The 26,734-nt window shown below is 47.4% G+C and overlaps 1 protein-coding gene across 1 annotated transcript in view; it reads left to right on the top strand.

Annotated features, from left to right (window-relative positions):
* dgkb (diacylglycerol kinase, beta) overlaps positions 1 to 26,734 on the top strand; it is a 1,409,408-nt gene that overhangs the window by 20,891 nt on the left and 1,361,783 nt on the right. The window contains exon 2 of the mRNA XM_085988391.1: positions 24,258 to 24,423. Coding sequence (XP_085844517.1) covers positions 24,288 to 24,423 — 136 coding nt within the window. The 5' untranslated portion in view covers positions 24,258 to 24,287. The remainder of the gene's footprint in view (positions 1 to 24,257; positions 24,424 to 26,734) is intronic.

Here is a 26,734-nt window from a genome sequence, read left to right as displayed (position 1 = left end):
AAGGTCCGTTACCGAATGGGATGTTGAGGCACTGGAGTGCTAGGCCCTGAATGTCTTCTTCTTCAGCCTGGGTCGTCGATGGTCTCCCGACAAAAGTACCCGGGCCACCCTCGTCGTCTTCCCGTCGTGGCTGAGCCTTGCCTGGCCGAACACCGACCACGTTCCGAAACCGAAGTGCTGCCTTAACCGAAAAGTCGTAGAAGTTCCGAAGCGAAGCGTAGCGAAGCGTAGCGCATAACCGTCCTGAAGTGAATCGTGAAGTGAAGCGTCACGTCCTGATGGACCTTTCAATCCAGTTATACCTTTTTGGGACAGTCTTATCTCCCGCCAAATCATAGTCCAGTCTTTGTAATAATTTTGGCGGGCAGAAATCCCTGCAGGGGCGCTTTGTCTTTGTAACGGGAGCCGGTGATAGCTTAACTGGCCTTCCTGGGCCGATAATGTCTTTTACTTTGTCACCGTAACTCGGTTCGTATATAGATCGGTCTGGAGATTGCCCTTGATGACTGTTAAACGGTTTTCCTTTGTACAGTAAATGGGTTTAAGTGTTCATTCAATTGTCTGCCCATTTCTTGATGGGCCTCATCCTGTTACCCAAGACTGTCCTGTACTTAGAATCTAATTAATATGTATGCTTAGTTCCATGAGTTTCGGTTTCCCGATACTGGCTTTCGCGGGCTTACTGTCCTTAATCCACAAGCCTGTCTAGCTTGCAGTAACAGAAATCAAATGGTCCCAGAAACTGATCACGAGGTCCGGCGGCCATTTTGTATGCCCTTTTATCAAAGGTTTTTTCTGTACAAGCTTCTTTTGGTCAATAAACTGTCTTATTAACCCTGTTTTCTTGCGTGATTAATTACTGAAAATTTCGAATCTTACATCACTGTCATTTTCGCCCGTGACCAGGATGTCGTCCAAATAACACTGGGTCACTGGAATCCCTTGCAGGACTTGATCCATCGCCCTTTGCCAAATAGCCGGAGCCGATGCTACCCCGAACACCAGCCGGTTGTATTGATAGAGACCTTTATGAGTGTTAATCGTAAGGTATTGTTTCAAGGCTTCTTCTACCTCCATTTGCAAGTACGCCTGGGCTAGATCAATTTTGGTGAAGCGTTTACCTCCAGATAGCGAGGCGAAAATATCCTCAATTCGTGGAAGCGGATATTGTACCGTCTGAAGGTCTGGGTTCACTGTCACCTTAAAATCCCCACAGATGCGAACCTTCTTTGGTTCCCCAGGCATATTACTCAATGACCTCTTCATTACAGGAACGATGGGTGTAGCCCACTCGCTCCAGTCTACTTTGGACAGTACTCCTGAACGTTCCAACCCTTCCAGCTCTGCTTCGACAGCTGGTCTGATCGCATAAGGCACTGGTCTGGCCTTAAGAAACTTTGGGCTTGCATTTTCCTCTATTTTGATCGTTGCTGTTATGCCTTTTAGTGTTCCGAGTCCCTCCTGGAACACTTCTTTTGCGTCAGTTAGCATTTTTGACAGTCGTCCAGGTGTGACGTCGTCATCCTTTTTGGCCTCAACCTTCAGTGCCTGTATGGAATGCCAATCTAATTGTATCTTCCGGATCCATTCACGTCCTAGCAGTGGTGGTCCTCCATCTGGCAATACATATATATCCATTTTAGGTATTTCCTGGCCTTTATATATCACTTTCACCCTTATTTTTCCTTTGGGGTAGACTTTTTGCCCCGTGTACTTCTTCAAGACAATCTCTGTAGCTTTCAAGGGTATATGTGAAAATAGCTGCTTGTAGTCCCTTTGGTTTATGACTGTTAGGGCTGATCCTGTGTCCAATTCCATTTTCACTTGGACTCCGTCTATCTTGAGTGTAACCCAGATAGCCTGGTGATCCTCCATTTTGGTTACCTTACGTAGTTTCAGACAACCCAGCTCCTTGCTTCCGGAGTCTGTGTCACTTTTCTGTTCGTCTGAACTACTGTCCATCACCTTGTGTACCTTTTTGTACTTCTCCTGTGGAGATTTCTTACTGTTGCTTTTCTTCCCAGGCCTGCAGACTCTTGCTATGTGTCCTACTTTTCCACACTGTCTGCACACTTGGTCCTTGAACCAACAATCCTTCTGGTCATGTGTTGTTCTGCCGCAGCGATAGCACTTCCCTGTTCCATAGGACATTTCATTGGTGCCATATTCTTGCGGTCTCCGTTGTATCTCTGCAGCGCCCCTTGCAGCTGCTTCGTGTGATACTGCCATACTGAAAGCCTTGTCCAGCGTAAGATCCTTTTCTGATAGAAGCCGTTTCTGGGTTCCTTCACTTTGCAGCCCACACACAAACTTGTCCCTTAACGTATCTACTAGTCCCGCTCCAAACTGGCAGTGTTTTGATAGCTTGCGCAGTTCCGTTAGGTACTCAGCATTGCTTTCGTCTTTGTGTTGGTTCCTTTTATGGAACTTAAATCGTTCTGCTATCAGCAGTGGTGTGGGGTTTAAGTGGTCCTGTAGGATTTCTACTATGCTTTCGAAATTCTTGTTCACCGGCTTCTCTGGGGTTATTAGGTTTCGCAGTAACCCATAAATTTTTGCACCCATGGAATTTAACAAAACCAGTGCTTTCCCAGCATCTGGCACTTCATTCGCCCTGCAGTACACCTCAATACGTTCCACATATGTCGCCTAATCTTTGACTTCATTGTCGAACGTAGAGATACTGCCACTCTTCTGCATCCCTGGGTGTGATTTAACTGTCAAAAATGACGTCTCCCGTGCTTCCCCTTCTTCTCCGCTGGCACAAAATGGCGTCTCCCGCGCATTCCTTCCTTCCCGCGCTCGCCCTTCTTCTCCGCTGCGGCTTCTAAAAATGGCATCTCCCACGCTAATCCTTCTTCTCCGTGGCTCAATGGCGTCTCCCGCACTCTCCCTTCTTCTCCCCGTGGACACTGTTCAGCCCTTGAGCCCTAGCTGTGCTCTGCGCGTTCTTTTGTTTTTTTTTGTTGTTTTTTTTGTGCGCCTTTCCCGTTTCCGCCACTCGGTCCTGAACCCGGCTGTTGCTTTACCCTCTCTCTCTCTGTTTTGTTTTTCCTCGACGCTGCTCGGTTTTCAACCCCCGGCTGCACCCTGTGCGCTTCACCCTCTGTCTTACCCCGTCGACGCTGCTCGGCTTTCTCTCTGCCGTCGGTCGGCTCCAGCCGCCGCTGTCCGGGAAGGGTCTGCGCTATACCTGTCGTCAGTCTATTGCTGATCGTCGTGGCTGGGGAACCAAGCCCGGCTCTCCACAGCCTCCCCTGCGATGTTCACTCTCCGCCGGACGACTGGGCAGTTGCTCGTGGTCGACGCCCGTGTTTCTGGCCTCGACTTTCTTCCACCGCCCTCCCGGAGCGAATCCTCGAAGGGAAATGCAGAGTTGCAGGTAGATTCGAATCGACACTCGTCGCCATTGTTAGATCCGTGATTCGGAGAGTATGATGTTTTTCAATAACCACACGGATGCTGTAACTTAACAATCAACAGGTATTTACTGGAGTAGGGTAGTCTCAAGACTGGGGTACAGAGGCATGCTCAAGGCTTATATACAGGTGTGGTCACTGCCGGTACTACAGTATACAGGAGCTGTAAAAGTAGTTCTCTCTTAAAGGTACATACACTACAACTTGGAAGTATATCGCCATTCCTTCATTGTCGCTGGGTCAAAATCTTGGAACTCCTTCCCTAACAGCACTTTTGGAGTACCCTCACCACACGGACTGCGGTTCAAGAAGACAGCTCACCAACACCTTCTCAAGGGGAACTAGGGATGGGCAATAAATGCTGGCCTTGCCAGCGAAACCCACATCCCAGGAAATAATTTTAAAAAATCTAGTTTCCCAATCCACCTTAGCCAACTCGCCCCTCATACTTACGTAGTTTGCTTTTTGTGCAGATTTAAGACCCTAGTTTCGGACTTAAATAAAAAAACTCTCAAACTCAATATAAAACTCTATCATATTATGATCATTGCACCCCAAAAAATCCTTTAATGCAAGATTATGAATTAACCTTTTCTCATTGCACAGTACTAGCTCTAAAATAGTCTGTGGGTTCCTCGACATACTGATCTAGAAAACTATCTTGCATACATTCCATGAACTCTACACTATTACTGTAAATTTGGTTTGCCCAGTCTGTATGTAGATTGAAGTCTTCCATGATTACTGTGGTACCTTCGTTTAATGCACCTCTAATTTCCTGATTTACAATTACTGTTAGGAGGCCTAAAAACTACTCCCACCAGTATTTTCTGCCCCTTGTTTTTTCTTAGCTCCACCCAAATGCTTGATTTTCCGAGCTAAGATCCTTTCTCTCTACTGACTTTATCCTATCCTTTATTATCAGGGCTACCCTTCCGCTTCTTTTCCATTTTGTCAATCTCTTCTAAAAGTCAAGTATCCTGGAATATTTAGTTCCCAACCTTGATCACTCCGCAACCACGTCTCTGTAATGGCTATTAGATCAAACCATTTATTTCTATCTATGCAATTAAATCATATATTTAGTTGCGAATGCCTCGCACATTTAGATATAGTGGCCTAGAAATTCAGTATAGCCACTTTTGGGGCGGTAAAGTCGGGCGGCCGCTAAAGTTTGCGCCCGCCAGAAAGTGGAGGCTACTTCGCCGATATTCAGTAGCTTTGGCCAAGGAGTTTGCTCGAGCGCTAAAACTGGCGTTGCACGGCTATCTTTAGGCGCTAAGCCGGCGGTGCAGACTGATACCGCCGAGGCCGGGCGCAGCGCAGGTGCGGTCATGTTTTGATTGACAGCAGACACCCTGGCGCCGGCCAGCTCTTAAAGGGGGAAGGTTCGACTTGGTCTGCTGCCACGCCCTGGATACTGCAGCCCTCCAGCTAGGCCTAAACACTGCTGCTGGAGAGAAATAGCGCCAGGAAGGATGCAGGGGGCCTGTGAGCGAGCGCAGCGCTTCTCTGCCCATGATTTAAAGGTGCTGGTTAGGGCTTTGGAGAAGAGAAGCCATATCTTGTTCCCGGACAGTGGCAAGAAGCCTCCCAAGAGGGTGTACAGGAGAGCCTGGAGGGAAATCGCCCAGAGGGTCACAGCCAACAGCAATGTCCCCAGGACTGGTGTCCAATGCCGGAAAAAGTTTAACGACCTCACTCGGATTGTCAGAGTGAGTACCCTTTCCAGTGTCCTCCTCATCCTTGCATGTGCACCTCACATTATGGGCAAAGGGACCTCAAAGGCCTAATGGCCAGCCCTCATCCAGCAGCTATGGCACTGGCATGAACATCAATTGCACTTTCTGCACTTTACACACTGGCCAAGCTATTCTACCATGGGAGGCAGTGCACACAACAACAGGGCACCACACTGGCCAAGCTATTCGACCATGGGAGGCAGTGCACACAACAACAGGGCACCACACTGTACTAAGAGGCCGTCCTTTCTCTTGCAGGCCAAGCTGGCCCAGAGTCTGAAGAGCCGGACTGTCACCGGGGGAGGCCGTGCCCAGTTCCAGCAGCTCAGTGACATGGAGGAGCGCGTGGGTCGAGTCATGGGTGCCCGGGTGATTGGCCCCGTTGCAATTGGAGATGCCGACCCTGTGCTGGGCCCCAATGGTAAGGACATGACCGTTTGGACCTCTCTCGTTCCCCTTGCGCTTCAGATCTACATCCTTTGCCACTGTCCGACCAATGCGCAGAATGCCACCACTCATGCCTCCCTCGCTGACGCCCTGTCCTCACTCTAAAGCTACTCTTGTGCCTTCCTGCTTTCAGCTGGTGAGGAGGAGGTCCCTGAAGCTGCGAGTGTCAGTCCCTCGGAAGAGGAGGACGAGGAGGAGCAAGAGGAAGGCGGCACATCGGGGGAACCCTCATCCGCGCCAGGGGATGGCAATGGAGGGGACACGTCTTCCCTGGAGGAGAGCCAGGGGGAAGTGTTGCAGGGGGGTGTAGCTCCTGTGCCCAGTGGCGTCCAGCCACGCGGGAAGGGTCGGGCAGCTCGGCGGCCTTCTCCCCAGAGGGGGGAAGTGTTGCAGGGGATTGTAGTTGCTGGGCCCAGTGGCGTCCAGCCACGCGGGAAGGGTCGGGCAGCTCGGCGGCCTTCTCCCCAGAGGGAGAGTCCGGCCTCCAGTCCGGAGGCGGTCCTCGCCCAGGAGGTGCGCCTCCTTCATCAAATGTCCGCGGACTCGGATCGTCGGCACACCGAGTTCATGGGGGTTGTGGCACGGTTGCCTGAGGCCATTGAGTCCCTGGCTCATAGTGTGTCCGATTTCGGGGCCTCACAGGCCAGGGGTTTTGAACAACTCGCGGCAGCACAGGCCAGGGGTCTCGAACAATTCGGGGCACCACAGGACGCGAGTCAGGCACAATTCGGGGCATCACAGGACGCGAGTCGGGCCGAATTCGGGGCATCACAGGACGCAAGTTGGGCCGAATTCAGGGCAGCACAGGACGCGAGTCGGGACGACTTCAGGGCAGCACAGGCAGCGAGTGGACAGTTGATCAGTGGTGCCATGCAGTCACTGGCTGGTCTGATGCGGGCACAGACCAGGGCAGTACGGGCACTCACTGCTGCCACACTCGCTGTGTCATGCATGCATCGCCAGGGCACCCGCCGCGCTGCTGCAGCACAGCGGTCTGGCCTTCACCAGATTGCTGCGCTTGCTGCAGTGCCAGCCCGGCCGAGTGCCAGTGTCTCTGGCGACCAGCGAGCGCCTGGCATCAGCCAGCTTGCCCGCATTGCTGCAGCCGCCACTGCCAGTCCCCCAGCAAAGCTGCGACGAGCTGCTGGAGAGACTGATGCTGCCCAGCCACAGCTGCAGCAGTCAGCAGCCGGCCCCTCGAGGGCCAGAGCTCGTGTAGGCCGACCCCCAAGGGCATCTGCCGTCACGCAATGTGCCCCTCAGGAGCCTTCCCCCAGCCTTGCAACACCCACAGGGCCCAGGTTGAGGCGGAGCAGCAGGTCGGCCAGGGGCCGGAAAAGGCTGGACAAGGACTCGCCCTCTCGGCACACAAAGTAGAGTGTGTTGGCAAATGTTTTTTTATATGGGGGTGCTTGTGCTGTCTATGGGGGGGGTTCTTTTGGTAAGGCTGAGGATGAAGGCCATTTGGATGGACAAGTTTTGTTATTCCTCCCCAGGTTGTGGGAGTGAGATATGTTTTTGACTGTTTTTTGGGGGTGTTGTGTGTTTTTGGGTTTCATGTGGGAAGGGCCCTGAGTTTGTTCAATAAAGCTTTTTCTTTATTCAGCTTGTCCATGTGTGATGTTTCAAGTGGTTGTTGCGTTAACTGGCTGAGGGCTTGCGGAGCGGCTGCATTCATGTGCCTTCATTGCCACAAGCCATTCCCTGACAGGGGGCCTAGAAGTGTCGTTCAATAAGCCGCCGACGGACGGCCCTTGGACCTTGTGGCTCCCTCCTGGGCTGGTACTCCTCCTCCTCCTCCTCCTCCTCCTCCTCATGGTCCTCCTGCTCGTCCTCCTGAGGTGGTGGTCCAACGTGAGGTGGCAGTGCCTGAGTCCTGCGGATAGCCAGGTTGTGCAGCATGCAGCAAACGACGACGAACTGGGAGACTCTATCCGGCGAATACTGCAGAGATTCGCCAGAGCGATCCAGGCAGCGGAACCATTGCTTGAGGACGCCAATCGTTTGCTCTATGATGTTCCTTGTGGCTTGATGGCTTTCGTTGTATGCCTCCTCAGCAGGGGTCCTGGGCACGCGGAGCGGGGTCATGAGCCATGTACACAAAGGATAGCCTTTGTCCCTGATAAGCCATCCTCTTGGGGGAGGCTGTGCCTGGAACATGTCAGCCACAGTAGTCTGGCGCAGGATAAATGCATCGTGGCTGCTGCCTGGAAAGCGGGCATTGACAGCTAGGATGCGCTGCCTGTGGTCACACACCAGCTGTACATTGAGGGAATGGTAGCCCTTCCAGTTGCAGTAATCCTCGGCATTGTCGATAGGTGCCCGCAAAGCCACATGCGTGCAGTCAATGGCGCCCTGCACCATGGGGAAGTCGGCGATCCTCGCAAATCCAACTGCACGCTGCTCCTGCCTCTCTAGGGTCATGGGGAAGGAGATGAATTGGTGTCTCCTTGTGAAAAGGGCATCGGTGACCTGCCGGATGCAGCGATGCACGGCGAACTGGGAGATGTTAGCTATGTCCCCAGCAGCGGCTTGGAAGGAGCCGCTTGCATAAAAGTTCAGAGCCACCGTGACCTTCACTTCCACCGACAGAGACGTCCTGCACATCAGCTGTGGACGCAGATCTCTGTGAAGCAGCTGGCAGATCTCTGCAACCACCTCCCTTCTGAAGCGCAGCCTCTTAACACACTGCGCGGCAGTCATGGTGAGATAGGACACCTGCTGGCGGTATTCCCTGAGTGGGTAAGGCCTACGTTGCCGACACCTGATGGCCCCTCTGCGTCTAGGCATGGCTGCCCCTCTCACACAGCGTCTGCGAGCCCTTCGCACATAATGCTGGAACTGAGGGTTGGAACCCCATGCAGCCCCCATAATATACTTGCAAACAGTGAAATCACAATGAGTCAAATTCCCAAGCTCTGGCCAGAAGCCAAAAATACCTCTCCTATGTTGGCCCAAATCAGTAAGGTCTCTTCCTTGGTCTCTGTCCAGAAATCCGTTGCACTAAAGTCATTGCAGCAAAATGGCTGGCCTTTATAGTTCAGTCTAAGTGCCCTTTAATTAGCGCTCCCCGAGGCCCGCATGGCCTCTGCTGCGTTCCACTTCACAGTTCTTAACAGCGCCACACCCACATTGGGCGGGCGCCACTGAAGTTCCGGTTTGGGGCGCACAAACGGCGTTGCACGACGAAATGACGTCATAAGTTGCGCGCGCAGCTGAGCGCGCGCAAACACTTTGCGCCGGCGCTAAATGTCTACTGAAGTTGGGCGTAGGCGCAGATCGTTCTGCGCCCGGCCGCTAAGTGCCTAGCGCTCGAGATCTACTCCTCTTATGGTGCTAACGGCTGGCGAACGCAACTGAATTTCTAGGCCAGTGTCTTTAGCTTTAAATTTTCTCTATTTTTCCCTGATCACCCCAGTCTCTAATGCTCTGTCAACTTTGTTACTCTCTCTGTCCCTTCTGGGCTCACTCTGCTTATATTTACCCAAATCACTACTCTGTTCTACAGCCTGAGATTTCTCTTACTGCTTTTGAATTTACTCTTTCCTGGATCCTCACACGCTGCCCCCCACCCCCGCTTCATTAGCTTAAAGCCATATCTACTGCTCTAGTTATTCGGTTTGCCAGGACACTGGTCCCAGCCCGGTTAAGTGGAGCCCATCCCAATGGAACAGTTCCCTCTTTCCCCAGTACTGGTGCCATTGCCCCATGAGTCAAAACCTCTGCTTCCCACATCAATCTTATCAATCTTTCAGCCACGCATTTAACCTTCTAATCTGTTTGTCCCTAGGCCAATTTGCATGTGGCTCAGGTAACAATCCAGTGATTATTACCTGTGAGGTTCTGTGTTTTAATTTTGACCCTAGCTCCTCAAACGTTCCCAGCAGAACCTCATTCCTAGTTTTACCTATGTCGTTGGTTCCTACATGGACCAGAACAACTGGATCTTCCACCTCCCACTCCAAGTTCTTCTCCAGCCATGAGGAGATGTCCTGGCAGCGGGCAGGCAACTAAAGCTTCAGAACTCCCGATGGTGGCTGCAGTTAACAGTATCTATCCCCCTGGCTATATTGTCCCCTACCACAACTACATTACTTTTCACTTCCTCTATTTGAATGGCCTCCTGCACCACGGTGCCATGGTCAGTTTGCTCATCCACCCTGCAGTCTTTGCCCTCATTCACACAGGCAGCAAGAACCTTGTACCTGTTGGATAAGAGCAAAGGCTGAGGCTCCTCCAGCACTAACCTGGCATCCCCTTACCTGCCTGCCTTACAGTCACACCCTCCTGTTCCTGACTGCGAAGCCTGTACCACTATCGAACCTAAGGGATGTGACTGCCTTCTGGATCAAAGTGTCCAGATAACTCCCCCCATCCCTGATGCCCCACAATGTCTGCACCTCGGACTCTAACTCAACAACTTTGAGCTGAAGTTCCTCGAGATGCAAACACTTACTGCAGGTGTGGTTTTCCGGGATCACAATGCACAACTTCACAAACTCCCACATGCTGCAGTTGAGGTACTCCACCTGCACTGCCATCCCTTTGTAACCTTGTTTTATTTATTTACTGCCACGGGGCTCCTTTTAAACTGCTCCAGTTCCCGCTCTTTTACTCTGCTGGGCTCATAGCTCTGAGAAAGAATGCAAAACAATAGAAGAAGTCATTAGAAAACTTGCAGACTGGGCAGTTAAGTGGCAAATGAACTTTAACGTAGATAAATGTGAGGTGATGCATTTTTGTAGGAAAAACAGAAACATCACCTACACCGTAGAAAATAAAAAAAGCTGAATGAGTTACAAGAGCAAATCGATCAAGGGGTACAGGGGGACAAATAATTAAAAGCAGCATTGCAGGTCAGCAAAGTAATACAAAATGCTAACAAAACACTGGGGGCTGGATTTTACCAACCTCGGGTCTGTGGTGGGCGACATTGGTGACGGGTCACGACCTCGCTGCAGGTTCCAGCCCACTGTCGAAAATGACTTTTCCCGGGCCAATTGAAGGAAGCGGGTCTGACGACATCATTCGATGACACGTCATTAGCCGATTTTCTTAAAGGGACCATGTGCAAATTAATTTTGACAATAGTGCTGTCAGTGTTCTACAGCATTGAGGTGCTGCAAACACTGACAAGCACTGCACAAAGGTGCACGGCTGCACTTAGGCTCTCCCATGACTCCCTCCATATGCTTCTGGAAGGAGTCACAGCTCGCAGGGAGGTCCTCTTCCCTTCCCATGGGCAGAAGAGACCTCCCCAGGAGACCAATGCAGCCTGGTTGCACATTGTACAGGAGGACACAAGCAGAAATGTCGTCAGGAGGACCAGGCTGCAGTGGCGCAAACCTTTCAATGATCTCAGTAGATCACGAAATGCTACTGCAAAGCCGCACTCAGCCACATCCTGCTGTGCCACTCATCATATCCTCATCATTCTGCCTTTCCTACCCTACTCCTGCACATCCTTACTCACACCAACTTACCTTGCACCTCCACCCATCCCTCTCTATCTATATTATCGCTTCCCCATCTCACTAGCCACCCCTCACACTCACCCTCATCCTAGTGCAATCATACCAACTAACAACACACAAGGGTAGTGTAAGAGCCATAAAAGCTTAAGAAAATACTTTAAAATATTGGTTAAATAGCATAATACAGTTAATTTACCTGATTGACTTATTGTATTAAGAAACCCCCTATTTTCTTGCTCCAGTAGTATAGTCCGAGACACCCCCTTCATTCTTGCCACAATGGTACAGTCCCTAAGCCACACATGGTATGCAGCCATTTTACAGTTTAAACTCCACGTGGCTGAAGGAGGCAGAAGTTGTGAGGTTTGGAGCAATACAGTTTTTGACCGTGTTCGTTTATACGTGTTTGCTTTGTAATTCCGTTTGTGAAGTGTTATAGTAAACAGTTTAAAAGACAAAGCTACGTTTGGGAACGTTTTATTTCGACACGCGTCTACTCGTTGCTAACAGCCCCACAGCTCAGTGGCTGCCTGTTTGGAAACTAAGAAGCGCCACTACAGGTAGCCACTTGTGTGTTTTAGCTAATGTTCATGTGAAGTTTCTGTTAAGGTGCTGTCAAATATTGACATCTTTATTTTCAACACTTTGCATTCTTGGACAGATTTGTGTGCACTTTTGGAAGTGGCTTAGTGAGAGGCAAGACATAACGGTACCCCCCGCAATGGTGATGAGTGTGAAAGGAATGGCTTGGGCATTGTAGGGATGCTTTATGGTGTTGGTGTGCGGTGGTGCCAACCTGGTGCATCATGTAGCAGCCAGGGTGTACAGCATCAAGTGAAGTAAATCTGGCCATGGTGAGGCCAGCCCTGGCATCCTGGGCAGCAATGTGATTGGGTGCTGATGCCCTGTGTCCTGCGCAGCATCAGTTAATTGTGGAGAAGGTTGGTGTTGTTGTTGGTGCTGCTGGTGTGCCTGGTACTGCTGCTGTTTGGCATAAAAATAAAATAAAAAAGGTGACTCAACATTGGCTAACAAGGGAAATTATGGATAGCATAAGATCCAAGGAGAGGACATATAAATTGGCCAGAAAAGCAGCAAACCTGAGGATTGGGAGCAGTTTAGGATTCAGCAAAGGAGGACAAAGGGATTAATTAAGAGGGGGAAAATAGAGTATGAGAGTAAGCTTGCAGGGAACATAAAAACTGACTGTAAAAGCTTCTATAGATATGTGAAGAGAAAAAGATTGGTAAAGTCAAGCATAGGTCCCTTGCAGTCAGAATCAGGGGAATTTATAATAGTGAACAAAGACATGGCAGGCCAATTAATTACATACATTAGTTCTGTCTTCACAAAGGAGGACACAAATAAACTCCCAGAGATGTCAGGGAACATAGGATCCAATGAGAGGGAGGAACTGAATGAAATCAGTATTTGTAGGGAAATGGTGTTAGGGAAATTGATGGGATTGAAGGCCGATAAATCCCCAGGGCCTGATAATCTACATCCTAGGGTACTTAAGGAAGTGGCCCTAGAAATAATAGATGTATTGCTGGTCATCTTCCAAAATTCTATAGACTCTGGAACAGTTCCCATTGATTGGAGGGTAGCTAATGTAACCCCACTATTTAAAAAAGGTGGTAGAGAGAAAAAGGGGAATTATAGACCGGTAAGCCTGACATCAGTAGTGGGGTAAATCTAGAGTCAATTATAAAAGATGTAATAGCAGAGCACTTGGAAAACAGTGACAGGATCGGACAAAGTCAACATGGATTTACAAAAGGTAAATCATGCTTGACTAATCTACTGGAAATTTTTGAGGATGTAACTGGTAGAATAGATAAGGGAGAACAAGTGGATGTGGTGTATTTGGACTTTCAGAAGGCTTTCGATAAGGTCCCGCATAAGAGACTAGCGTGCAAAGTTAAAGCACATGGGATTGGGGGTAAGGTACTGACTTGGATAGAAAACTGGTTGGCAAACAAGAAGGAAAGAGTTGGAATAAATGAGTCTTTTTCCGAGTGGAAGGCAGTGACTAGTGGGGTACCACAGAGGTCGGTGCTAGGACCCCAGTTGTTCACAATATATATTAATGATCTAGACGAGGGAACTAGATGTAATATCTCCAATTTGCAGATGACACAAAGCTGGGTGGGCATATGTGCTGTGAGGAGGATGCAGAGAAACTCCAGTATGATTTGGACAGGTTGGGTGATTGGGCAGATGCATGGCAGATGCAGTACAATGCAGGTAAATGCGAGGTTATCCACTTTGGTGGCAAAAACAGGAAGGCAGATTATTATTTGAATGGCAATAGATTGGGAAAAGGGGAAGTGCAATGAGACCTGGGTGTCCTTGTGCACCAGTCGCTGAAGGTAAGCATGCAGGTGCAGCAGGTAGTTAAGAAGGCAAATGGTATGCTGGCCTTCATAGCGAGAGGATTCGAGTACAGGAGCAAGGATGTTTTGCTGCAGTTGTACAGCGCCTTGGTGAGACCACACCTTGAGTATTGTGTGCAGTTTTGGTCGCTTTATCTGAGGAAGGATGTTCTTGCCATGGAGGGAGTGCAGTGAAGAATCACCAGACTGATACCTGGGATGGCAGGAATGACGTATGAAGAGAGATTGGGTCGATTAGGCTTATATTCGCTAGAGTTTAGAAGAATGAGAGGGGATCTCATTGAAACTTATACAATTCTAACAGGACTAGACAGACTAGATTCAGGAAGGCTGTTCCCGATGGTGGAGGAGTCCAGAACCAGGGGTCACAGTCTAAGGATAAGGGGTAAACCATTTAGGACTGAGATGAGGTGGAATTTCTTCACCCAGAGAGTAGTGAACTTGTGGACTTCTCTACCACAGAAGACAGTTGAGGCCAATTCATTATATATATTCAAGAAGGAGTTAGGTATATTTCCTAAGGCTTTGGGGATCAAGGGGATATGGGGAGAAAGCAGGGACAGGGTACTGGATTTGGATGATCAGCCATGATCACGTTGAATGGCGGAGCAGGCTCAAGGGGTCGAATGGCCTACTCCTGCTCCTACCTTCTATGTTTCTATATTTCTATGTTGAGGCTGATCGTGGTGGGATTCTGAGGACCAAGGTGAGATAATTTCATGGGCACCGATTGTTGTGTATGTCCCTTTAAGGGAATAACTGGTCTCAGACTGCAGTACCGGCAGTGACCATCCCTGTATAAAAGGCCCTGGCAGGCTTCTGTAGTTTCAGTTTCCAGATTGTCTCCATTCAGTAAAGACTTGTTAAACCAACTCCTGCATTCCGTGTCTCCATTAACACACGGATTTAATACTGGCGACGAGTAAGAAACGAACTTACCTGCAACTCGGCAGCACCTCAGACGACGTTATTGAAGGTCGAAGCCAGAAAAGAAAAAAAAAAATCCAAAGAAACTCGAGAAATGGGCGTCGACCGTGGGCAACCGCCCTCCAAATCATCGGATTGAAAACTTGCAGGGGAGACTGTCAAGAGCCAGGCTTGGTTCCCCAGTCTGTGGTTTCCCAGCTAATCGGGCAGGTGGCAGGTAGTGCACTGATCCTTCCTGGGCTGCGGCGGGCTAGAGCTCGACCGGGTGGCTCTGCAACGGGGCCGGGCAGCGAGTCAGGAAGCAGAGAGAGAGCACCCAGGGCGCGGCCGGTGCTTCGCAGCCGGGCAGCGTTCGGACCTAAGAAGAGGGAGGGAAGTGTCCCAGAGGGTCCGCTCCATGACGGGAACGGTTAAAAATAAAAATACTGCGGAGAGCGGCACTGACAGCAGCGGCAGCGACGGGAAAGCGCGGGAGGTGCCATTTTAACTCAGCGGGGAAGAAGGAAAAGTGCGGGAGGCGCCATTTTGATTCTTCGGGGACGAAGGAAAAGCACGGGAGACGCCATCTTAGATTTTCAAGATGCCAAAGACTGGCGATATCACTGCCTTCGATAATGCAATAGAAGACTGGACCACGTATGTGGAAAGAGTCGAGGTATATTGCAAGGCAAACAAAATAGCCGAGGGGAAAAAGGCATCGGTATTGCTAAACTTAATGGGCGCAAGAACGTACGGCCTATTGCGGGGCCTGATTACTCCAGCCAAACCGAAGGCGAAGAGTTTTAACGAAATTGTTGCTATCCTACAGGAACACCTAAATCCTACACCGCTGCTGATAGCAGAAAGATTTAAATTCCACAGGAGAAATCAGCATAAAAATGAGAGCAATGCTGATTACCTTACGGAACTACGCAAGCTATCAAAGCACTGCCAGTTCGGAGCAGGACTGGCAGATACCTTATGGGACAAATTTGTCTGTGGACCCCTGAGTGAAGGAACCCAGAAGAGGTTACTCTCAGAGAAAGAGCTGACGCTAGATAAGGCTTTCAGCGTGGCAGTATCGTACGAAGCAGCAGCAAGGGGAGCTGCGGAAATACAACAAAAGCCACAGGAATACGGCACCCACGAAATGACACGGGGATTTGCAAAATGTTATCGCTGCGGCAGAACAACCCATGACCAGAAGGACTGCTGGTCCAAGGACAAAATATGCAGGCAATGCGGAAAGATGGGACACATTGCACGAGTTTGCAGGTCTGAGAAGAAGACCAACGACAATAAAAAGGCTACTAAGGAACCGTACAGGAAAGTACAAAAGATGACGGACAGTAGTTCCGAAGACCAGATGAGCGATAGTGAATCCGGGAACAAGAGACTAAGCTGTCTCAAACTTCACAACGTAATCGCAAAAGAGGATCACCGAACCATTTGGGTCACCATCACGGTAGCAGGGTCTTAAGTCAAAATGGAATTGGATACAGGATCAGCTCTAACCGTCATGAATCGACGAGAGTACGAGCTGCTATTCTCACACATACCCTTGAGAGAGACATCCATTGCCTTGAGGACGTATACAGGGCAAAAAGTATACCCCAGAGGAAAAATAAGGGTGCCTGTCGAATACAACGGCAAGAAAATACGGAAATTGTATCTCTACATTCTGCAAGATGGTGGACCACCGTTATTGGGACGTGAATGGATCAGAAAGGTAAGTTTAGACTGGCACTCCATTCAAGCACTGACGGTTGCTGGTAAAAAGGATGACGACGTCACTCCTGGACGATTGTCAACAATCTTAGCTGACGCCAAAGAGGTATTTCAACAAGAACTGGGCACTCTTAAAGGCGTAACCGCCTCGATAAAAATAGAGGAGAATGCAATTCCCAAGTTTTTCAAAGCAAGACCGGTACCATATGCAATTCGCCCAGCCGTCGAGGCAGAGCTGGAGAATCTGGAGAATGCAGGCGTGTTATCTAAGGTAGACTGGAGCGAGTGGGCGACACCCATCGTTCCTGTCATGAAGAAAACGTTAAACAATAAGTCTGAGGAGCCAAGGAACGTTCGCATCTGTGGGGACTTCAAGGTGACAGTGAACCCAGTCCTTCACACAGTACAATATCCTCTTCCAAGGATAGAAGATATATTCGCCTCACTATCCGGAGGGAAGCCTTTTACAAAAATTGACCTAGCGCAAGCATATTTACAGATGGAGGTTCAAGAATCCTCGAGGAAGTATCTTACGATAAACACTCACAAAGGTCTTTACCAGTATAATCGACTGGTATTCGGAGTAGCATCAGCTCCGGCGATATGGCAAAGAGCGATGGAACAAGTCCTGCAAGGGATTCCGGGGACTCAGTGTTACTTGGACGACATCCTAGTGACAGGTGAAGATGACAGTGAACACCTTGCCAACCTAGAGCAGGTGCTCACGAGACTACGTGAACATGGGCTACAAGCCAATCGCCCCAAGTGCGAGTTTTTTAAGAAACAGATATCGTATTGTGGCCACATGATTGATGAAGAGGGGTTGCATAAGTCCCCTGACAAAATTGAAGCGGTAGTTAAGGCTCCAGTGCCTGAAAATGTGTCACAACTGAGGTCATTCCTTGGATTGGTGAATTACTACCATAAGTTTTTGCCGAATTTGTCCACAATTCTGCATCCACTGAACGCCCTACTATGAACGGGAGTAGCATGGAAATGGAGCAATGAATGTAAGCGGGCCTTTCAGAAGAGTAAGGACCTAATCACTTCAAGAGAAGTATTGGCTCACTACAACCCATCACTACCGATAAGACTGGCGTGTGATGCGTCTCCCTACGGCATTGGGGCGGTACTGTCACATAAATTCCTTGATGGTTCTGAGAGGCCGATAGCTTTTGCGTCACGCTCGTTAACTTCAGCCGAGCGTAACTACGCCCAGATTGACAGAGAGGCCCTCAGCCTGGTGTGGGGGGTGAAGAAGTTCAATCACTACCTGCACGGTCAGAAATTTACTCTACTAACTGATCATCAACCTCTCATCTCCATTTTCAACCCTCAGAAGGGCGTACCGATAATGACGGCACAACAGCTACAGAGGTGGTTCCTTTTCCTAGGGGCACACCAATATGACATCGAGTACAAAGGAACTAAACAGCATGGGAATGCTGATGGATTGTCGCGCCTACCGTTGCCGACGGTGGAAAAAGAACTGGCAGTGGATCCAGTGGAGTTATTCCACTCGACTATTGTCGAATGTCTCCCTGTGATGAATGCAAACATAGAAAAGGAAACACGAAATGACCCGACACTCTCCTTGTTGAGTCTGTATGTCCCAGTTATATTTAGGATCAATCACTGGACACAGACAACAAGAATAACTTTTAACAGGTCTTTACTATTCGAAGGTCAGGACTGAACTGCCCAGCAAATCCTTGCACAACACTTATATACCGGTGTGGTCACCACCGGTATTACAGTATTACAGTATACAGCAGCCAAGAGAAAGTAGTACATCTCTTAAGGTAGTTCTCTTAAGGTGGAACAGGTTACATACACCACACTCCTGGGTCTATGATTTAACGGCGAAGGGATGGCCAGCACATAGCGAACCACTGCTGCCAGCATTCTTGCCGAGAAGAGAACAGCTGTCAGTGTGCAGTGGAACCTTGATGTGTGGATCCAGAGTAGTAATTCCACCCAAATTGAAGGATAGAGTGCTCAATGAGCTTCATGAGGGTCATCTGGGAGGGGTAAAAATGAAGAACTTAGCCAGAGCGTCTGTGTGGTGGCCGGGAATCGATAGAGAAATCGAAGAGATGACCAAGAGCTGTACAGGATGCCAGAAGGTCCAAAACGCCCCACCACAAGCCCCTCTACATCCATGGGAGTGGCCCTCATCTCCATGGCAAAGGGTGCACATTGATTTTGCTGGTCCCTTTATGGACTCGATGTTTTTAATTGCGGTGGATGCACATTCAAAGTGGCCAGAGGTAATAAAAATGTCCTCAACCACCACAGGAAAATCTATCACAGTCTTACGAACCATATTCGCCAGGAATGGGCTGCCTGAACAGATTTGCTCTGACAATGGACCACAGTTTGTGTCTGAAGAGTTCCGGAGGTTCTTAAAGAACAATGGTGTTAAGCATTACACATCCGCCCCATATCATCCAGCCACTAATGAATTGGCTGAGAGGTTTGTTCAAACATTCAAGAAGGCTATCAAGGCAATGTGTAATGAAGATATACCCCTACAACACAAGGTGGATAACTTCTTGTTTGCCTACCGGAATGCGACACATGCGGTTACCAACCAAACTCCAGCCATGATGTTCTTCAATCGAAGACAACAATGCCGCTTGGATTTGGTTAAGCCAAATGTCAGAAGAGATATGGAGAACAGGCAGTTTCAGAATATGAATGAAAGGCCGACCAGGAGTTTTAAGATAGGTCAACCAGTTTTGGCCCGGGACTACCGCACAGAGAAATGGCAGCCAGGAACGATCTGTACATGGCAAGGATCTCTAATGTATACTGTGGACATTGGAGAAAGCATTGTAAGACGCCATGCTGACCAGATTCTAGAGTCACTGGAAAACCTCAACTCCACACCACGATCTGATACACCTGGCGATGAAACCGAAGTATCAATTGCATCTACCGCAGAATCGGTGGTATTGGAAGCAGACGAACCAAACAACGACATTGATCCCGACTCAACCTTGCCAGAAGAACCTGATATCCCAAAGAGGCATTATCCAGACAGAATCAGGAAGCCTCCTCAAAGACTGAACTTATAATTGCTTAACTTCAACTAATGTACCTAGCAACCGTAATTGTAATTGTAATTAGTTATTATTTAGTTGTTAAATGAATGTTATGTACTGTTTATCTAAAAGGGGAGGAATTGTTGTGTATGTCCCTTTAAGGGAATAACTGGTCTCAGACTGCAGTACCGGCAGTGACCATCCCTGTATAAAAGGCGCTGGCAGGCTTCTGTAGTTTCAGTTTCCAGATTGTCTCCATTCAGTAAAGACTTGTTAAACCAACTCCTGCATTCCGTGTCTCCATTAACACACGGATTTAATACTGATGCTGCTGTAATAGATGGCAAGTGAACTTGAGATGACAGAAGTGATCTGTCATGGTGAGAGAGGTTGTTTCAGTGAGGTGACACTGGATAGAGAGTTTACTCTGAACACTTACAGCCTGCATAAAGCTCAAACTCACTTTCAAATGCAGTAAGCAACAGCTTCTGAGCTTGGAAAGTGAACAGCAGTGAGATGGGAGCTTTTATAGCACATTTGCAGTTGTCAAATAATGAGATGATTGCATGGTCATACAACTCCCGACCTCCTTACCTGATGTGATCCCCGAGCAAAGTGGTCCCCGTGGGCGAGCTCATAAAATGTAAAGCTGAGCTCAAAACACTTTTTAATGGGCTGTTAACACAGTCATAATGACCTGAATTGCCTCCCATGGCACTGCATGTCGGATCTGTTCAGCCCTGACAGACCTGACACCTGGGAAAGTAGCGTGGCGGCAGATTAACAAGGAGTTCCCGGCCTGCTGTATAAAAAACCATTTCCCACCCAACCCGCCACCGATCCCACCCCGCTGACCCCCTGAAAAATTCCCCCCAGGGATTTATTTCTAGGGGTATTGAATTCAAAAGTAGTGAAGTTATGTTAACCTTGTATAGGACCCTGGTCAAGCTGCACTTGGCATATTGTGCACAGTTCTGGTGTCCATACGATAAAAAGGACATGGAATCACTGGAGAAAGTGCAAAAAAATTGTACAAGGATGGTATCACAACTGAGATTATAGCTCTTGGGAAAGATTGAATTGGTTGGGGCTTTTTCTTTGGAAAAGAGAAGACTTAGAGGAGTCCTGATAGAGGTCTTTAAAATTATGAATGGGTTGAACAGGGTAGATGTGGCGAAAATGTTTCCACTTGTGGAAGAATCCAAAAGTAGGGGCCATAAATACAAGATAGTTACTAATATAGAAACATAGAAACATAGAAGATAGGAGCAGGAGTAGGCCATTCGGCCCCTTGAGCCTGCTCCACCATTTAATGAGCTCATGGCTGATCATCCAAATTCAGTAACCTGTCCCTGCTTTCTCCCCATATCCCTTGATCCCTTTAGCCTTAAGAAATATATCTAATTCCTTCTTGAATATATTTAATGAATTGGCCTCAACTGCCTTCTGTGGTAGAGAATTCCACAGGTTCACCACTCTCTGGGTGAAGAAATTCCTCCTCCTAATAAATCCAACAGGGAAATAAGGAGAAATGTCTTTATTCAGAGAGTGGTTAGAATGTGAAATTCATTACCACAGGAAGTGCTTGAGGCAAATAGCTTAGCTGCTTTCAAAAGGAAACTAGACAAGTACATGAAAAAAAAGGAAATACAAAGATACGCTGAAAGGCTGAGATGATGTAGATGGAATGGGAGGAGTCTCATGTGGAGTATAAACACCAGCACAGACTGGTTGGGCTGAATGGCCTGTTTCTGTGCTGTATATTCTATGTAATTCTATGCATCAGGTTATAAAGAGTTATGGATGAAGAAGAGTGAGTCAAAAGCTGTAATTTTAATCTCTAGCTTTAGAGGAAATCCATAAACCACTTGTGTATCTCTGCCATAGTTCATGACACCATTTGAACTCAGTTGAATGAAAGCATTTTTCTTTTATGCCAACAATCTGCAGCTCTGTATATTGAAGAGCTGGCTCTGCTTTGTTTTATATTGGCAATGTCTGTGACATTACTATTGTAACTGAGCCAAGGTTTTATAAAGGATCAAAATGAGACCAAAAACCTCCCAGTAATAGTCAATCGTAGTGCATGATTAGAGTATTTACAATCATTATTGGCCTTCCACACTATTAAATCAATTTAATTGCATTTTAGTTATTCATATTAATGTATGTGAAAATGCAACTTCCTGATTATCTTTGGAGTGGTGCACTAGAATTGAAGTCTGCTGGTTAATTATTTGATGACATACAGATGTGATTTTTGATTGGGATGCCAAATAAATCTGATGTTAGTCCAGTACTTATAGCTCCACAGGAGAATCTCAAGGCAATGTATTCTTCAGTTAGCCTGATGTGCATCTTTTGTATGTAATTCTTTTTGAACTCTCACTTTCCATTTAATATTTTACAATGTTAAGTATTTTCAGAGTTTTAATTATGGAAATAGAACTATAGAGCCTCAGGCGTTTATAGCACAGAAGAATGCATTTGGTCCATTGTGCTTGTGCTGGCTCTTTGCTCAAGCAATCTAAACAAATCCCTCTTCTCTGCTCTCCCCCCATATCTCTGTATCTTTAAATTATGCCTCTGTGAAGGTACAGTTCCACGGTCAATGATCACCCTACATTACCTCGCTCAACTCGTCACTATTCTTGTGTGTGATTTGACAGTGAGTGTCACCAAGCTTTCACTGGAGGGATATCAAAGCTGAACCCAATCCTGTCCTGACTTGAATGTGATGTATTATCATTTCATGTCACCCTGAGTAATGGTGTTAAAACAAGGTTAATTCACATGGTCTGGCCTGTTAGATGACACAACATCCACAGAACTGACACTATAGACATCAGGGAGATGTTTGCTTTAAGTTGCAACATGTTTACCTGCTTGTTTTGTTTACTGTGTAAAGAATACTGTTAATAAAATGCAATGATTGGATTTTTCCAGTAGCTAATAGTTGGGCATAGTTCTTAGGAGAAGGAATATCTCACAGATCATCCAAAGTGTTTGTAACAAATTGATTCATTACGAGGTAGGAGTCAAGCCATTAATTCAAATACATAGGTCCTGTGGGTCTTTTCAAAGTATATATTTGACTCCCAGCTCTATTTGAGTTTGCGAGAAGCACTTTTAATTATTTTGTTTCAGTTTATCATCAAAGATTTTGAAAATGTATCTCAGGCATACTTCCCCCAAGTCAGCAGTCCTTTTGAAGCTATGAGCAAGAACAAGAGATAAATAGGCAGGAAACACTGTGAAAGGTTAGCAGTGATCCACCATGTAAGGTTAGGATTGTGGCCTTGTTTCAGGTCCAGTTTTATATTAAGTGCTAACACAGAACATGTGATTGTTATTTTTCTGCATTCTGAGGAGGAATATTAAATTTTGTAATCACTGTAAATCTACTGTTTGTCTTTGCTAATATTTCTTTATATATTTAATACATATGTTTGGTAATTTTTTTACCTGAGCCATGGTCTGATGGTGTTTATTGTACCACTTTCCGAAGTCCAGGAAATTGCGTGAATGCCATAATCAAAATACATGACAAAGGTCTTTGTTTGATCCCTGTCCTTGCTACAATTACTTAGATATTGGACAGGTAAAGGTACACTTTGGCTCGTAGGGAATGAGGGTTCCGTTACAAGGATAGTCCTTGCCACTGAATCAGAAAAATATCTGATCTTAAAGTCTAAAAAATAAAATGATAAATACAGGCAGTGGTCACCCTCCAGTGTTTATCTCAACTAGCCATTAGGCATCTGTGAACCCACAGTGCACGTCAGCAGACTATTTGACTGGAGGGGCATCAAAGCTGAGCCCAATCATGTACTGATTTGGAGGATGGAGTATTGTCCATTGAGTTTAGGTTTGCAGATGACACTAAATTGGATGTAGTTGTGGATAACACTAACCAAATGGATGTGGAGAGCTTAAGTCATTGGACTGGGAGGTGGCAGATGAAGGTTATTTTGAAAAGCTACGCAAAATCACATGGGGTCCAAATGACATCACTTCCATATCATTATGTAGCTCCTGCCTATTTCTGTTCTTTGTCTGCCGCACACCCCACCGGAAACTCAAACAGCATGCGAAGTGGGTGGAATCCATTGAGTTTGACCTCTGCCTATTTTTATACTCTGTTCTACCCATCTGTTCCTGAGGAATAAAGGAGGCTAAAATCAGCCTTATGAGGTTTAAATAGGTTTCTGACATAACCTTCTGCTATAAGCAATGCTTTGTGGGTGTTGCCCAGTGCAGTTATGACAATTACAATTTTTGTGAACCTTTTCTGTGTGAGGGGAAATGATTTACTTAGGCTCCCGAATACTAGCATCATTGGACTTGTAGTAGTAATTACTGAGAGGCTTGTGGTTGAATTTGTTGACCTGGAAGCTGTACATTAGAGGTTGTTTTTTGAGCCATTCAGTGCAGACCAATTGAATGAAGACTGCAAGGTTCCAGTATTCGATGTGTAAATACATAGCCCAGCATGGCATTATTAAATATTTTCTACACATTCCGTTGATGTCTACATTGCTGTGAAGCACATCTGTCACAGACATACAGTTAATGAAAGTTTTTGAAAAGCAGGTAATTTGATAACATTTTGTAAGGAATGAGGTGACTAAGATGACACTGAATATTTTGTTGAAGTACCTGCTGTGGTTGTAAGAACCAAAAAGAGTGGTCATGGTAAAGGAATGTTCTACAGTTTACAGTTGAAAGGTTTCTTACAGGAACAGGTGTTACTCTGTTTTCCAGATGTGTTATATAACTTTCTATCATAAATTAAAATATACCTTAATTTGAAGAATAACAATTATTACACCAATTTATTAAAAAGAAATCAATCCTTTTTATTTCATTAAAAAAACTTACCACTTGGTTTGTCTTTCTTGATTTTATTGTTTGATTAATACAGTTGCACAGATCTTTTATGAAAGATTAAAAATAATGAAACACAAATGTTTCACACTGAAAAAGTTTTGATTGTTAGTTTCAGCTAAGATTATGGATGACATTTTTTCAAATGCAAAATATTTTCTGGTTTTGTGTTATTTTCTTTACGAGTAACTGCTGTTTATTCTAACTTTAGCCAATAGACTTTGAAGGCTTCAAACTGTTTATGAAAACATTCTTGGAGGCTGAGCTGCCTGATGACTTCTGCCGGCATCTGTTCATGTCATTCAAGAGCAAGTCCTCTCTTCCGAGCCCTTCATCACAGGCGAGGAATTCCAGCAGTCCTCCTCGCCACGCAGGAGGTAAGCAACAAGGGCCTCTAAATCAGCGTATCTCCTGTATTTCTGTTTTCAGGAAGCACAAACAACAGCTTGGATGGTCTTTTAAAGGAAAAACAAGTCTAAAGTTGTAAGGAGAGACCTGAGCCACTCGAGACTATTTTCATTAGAGCAGAAAAAGTTAAGAGGAAATTTAATAGGATTTTTTTAAACTATGAAGGGTTTTCATAGAGTGGAAAGAAAAAAAAACTATTTCTTCTGGTTGGGGAGTCATTGATGAGGGATCAATTTAAAATGATCACTGAGAGTGAAGAAAGAGGTTAGGAGAAATTTCTTTACAGAGAAGATTGTTGGAGTATGGAATGTTTTGCCACAGGGAGTGTTTGAGACAGAGACCATTCCAGCTTTTAAGACAAAATTGGATAAATATTTGAAGCAGAGGAAGATACTGAACTGTGGAGAAAGAGGTGGGCAGTGGGATTAGTTTTGAGTTAAGAGCCAGCACAGACAATGGGCTGAATGGCCTCTCCGCTACACATTTCTATGGGGGGAATTTTAACCGAAAAAACACAGGTGGGTTGGGGTTGGGTGGGAAATTAGTGTGTTAAAAATCTGAATCCCGACCAGAACTCGCCTTTAACCCACCCACTTCCGGTTTTAACGGAGGTGGAATAGGGAGGGTGGGCAGCAAATCCACGCCTAGGAGATGGGTCAGCCATTTAAATATTATAATGAGGCTGGTGTGCCTCAGATTTAACCATCATTTTAAATTTAACTGTGGCTGGCCAGGTTTTACAGGTCTCGTGGAACGCAACAGCTAATGGAAGGCTTTTACACTTACCTCCTGGATCTAGCGTCCCTGCCTCACCCACCCCACACGATTGGAGACTCCCCCACCTCATGAGGCCTCTGATCCCCCACCCCGGCCTCCGAGTTCCCCCCCAAGCCTCCAATTCCGCCCCCCAATGAGGCCTCCCCCCTGCACCCCCCACGATGCTCCTCCAGCCCCCGATGTCGTCTGCCTCCCCCTGATGCTTCACCAGCCCCCCACGCGATGAGCCTCTGGTCCCCCGATCAGCCTCCGGGCCCCCAATGTGCTGCTCCACACCCCACCCACCCCTAACCCCCCGTGCCGCTGCACCTCCCCCACCCCCCCCATGCTGCTCTTTCTTACTCCCTCCAGCAGCTCCGATCAGTGTAAAGTATGCAAGCAAATAATAATTTTTGATACTTTTTTTAACCAACGTTTAATTAGGTTAACTTCCTTCAGTGAGAAGCCAGCCAGTCCTGGTTCATCTTCCTGCTGTTAGTGATGGAGTGTCCTCCTCAGTAATGCTCAGATAGTACTGGGGATACTGGCTGCAGTGGCAGCCTCACACTCTGTACCCCTTCTACCACACTTTCGAAGTCTGGGTTCCTGCGCCACAAACACTTGCGGGTGCAGCAATGCTTCATTGCCACCCGGCTTCTCTCTGCCTTTGACCCACCTAGTTTTCTTTCTCTGCCCCTCACGGGGGGGTGGGGGGGGGGGTGCTGAGACAGGCATCAAGGCCAAACAAGCAAAATGTGCACTGAGATTTCAGAGTCACACCTCAACTACTGGCAAAAGCTACAAATTACAAATATATATGTGTATTTGTATATAAGCTATAACTTCCACTTAGATTTGAAAAGGTGATAAGTTCAGTCAGATGACATATTCTAAACGCAAGTGTCAACCTTACGTGGAGGCACACAGCAGGCGAAGCCCAATCCCGATGCACATTTCCATCTGTGCTGCTGAGCACAGTGCCGTCTCAAGGAATAAGCACGCCCTGCGGTCAGTGCAGCTCAGCAGAGTGGAAAAGCTGGAAATTTCAGTGGAGGCAGCTCACCATAGGGCGCCATGCTGATTTTGAAAATAATAGGGGGAAAGATTCGGTGGTGCCCCTGGGCACTAACGTCGCCGCGGCACTAATTTTAGCGCCCCTCCAACTGAAATTCAGTTGTAGCGCCCCAAGCAGGAGATGGGGCGATACTGGAAGCAATCCACCTCCATTCTTGGGGTGCTACAACTGAATATCATGGCACTACATGCAACAGCGCCACATGCATCGGCACATAGCACCGCGCCATCGCAGGACTCCCTCCCCTGATTAAAGGGGCGGGGCCTAGCATTGCGCACACCGGGGCCCTGCTGGACCACCGGGGAGCGGGGTGCCATGAAAACAGCCCGGCATTCAAGAGGAGTGTCAGCTGAGCGATCGCGGCCGGCACCCCGAAGAAAGAAGGGGAAGGGGGCAGGAGCTGGTAGTCGGTCAAAAAAAAAATGGCCGTCTGACACCTGCCCTTTAAG

Source organism: Somniosus microcephalus, chromosome 5 (genome assembly GCF_052327205.1).
Source record: "Somniosus microcephalus isolate GS21.2 chromosome 5, FLI_Smic_1.0, whole genome shotgun sequence".
NCBI classification, from domain to species: domain Eukaryota; kingdom Metazoa; phylum Chordata; class Chondrichthyes; order Squaliformes; family Somniosidae; genus Somniosus; species Somniosus microcephalus.
Note: the sequence above shows the minus strand (reverse complement) of the source record. Positions and strands in the feature narration are given on the sequence as shown.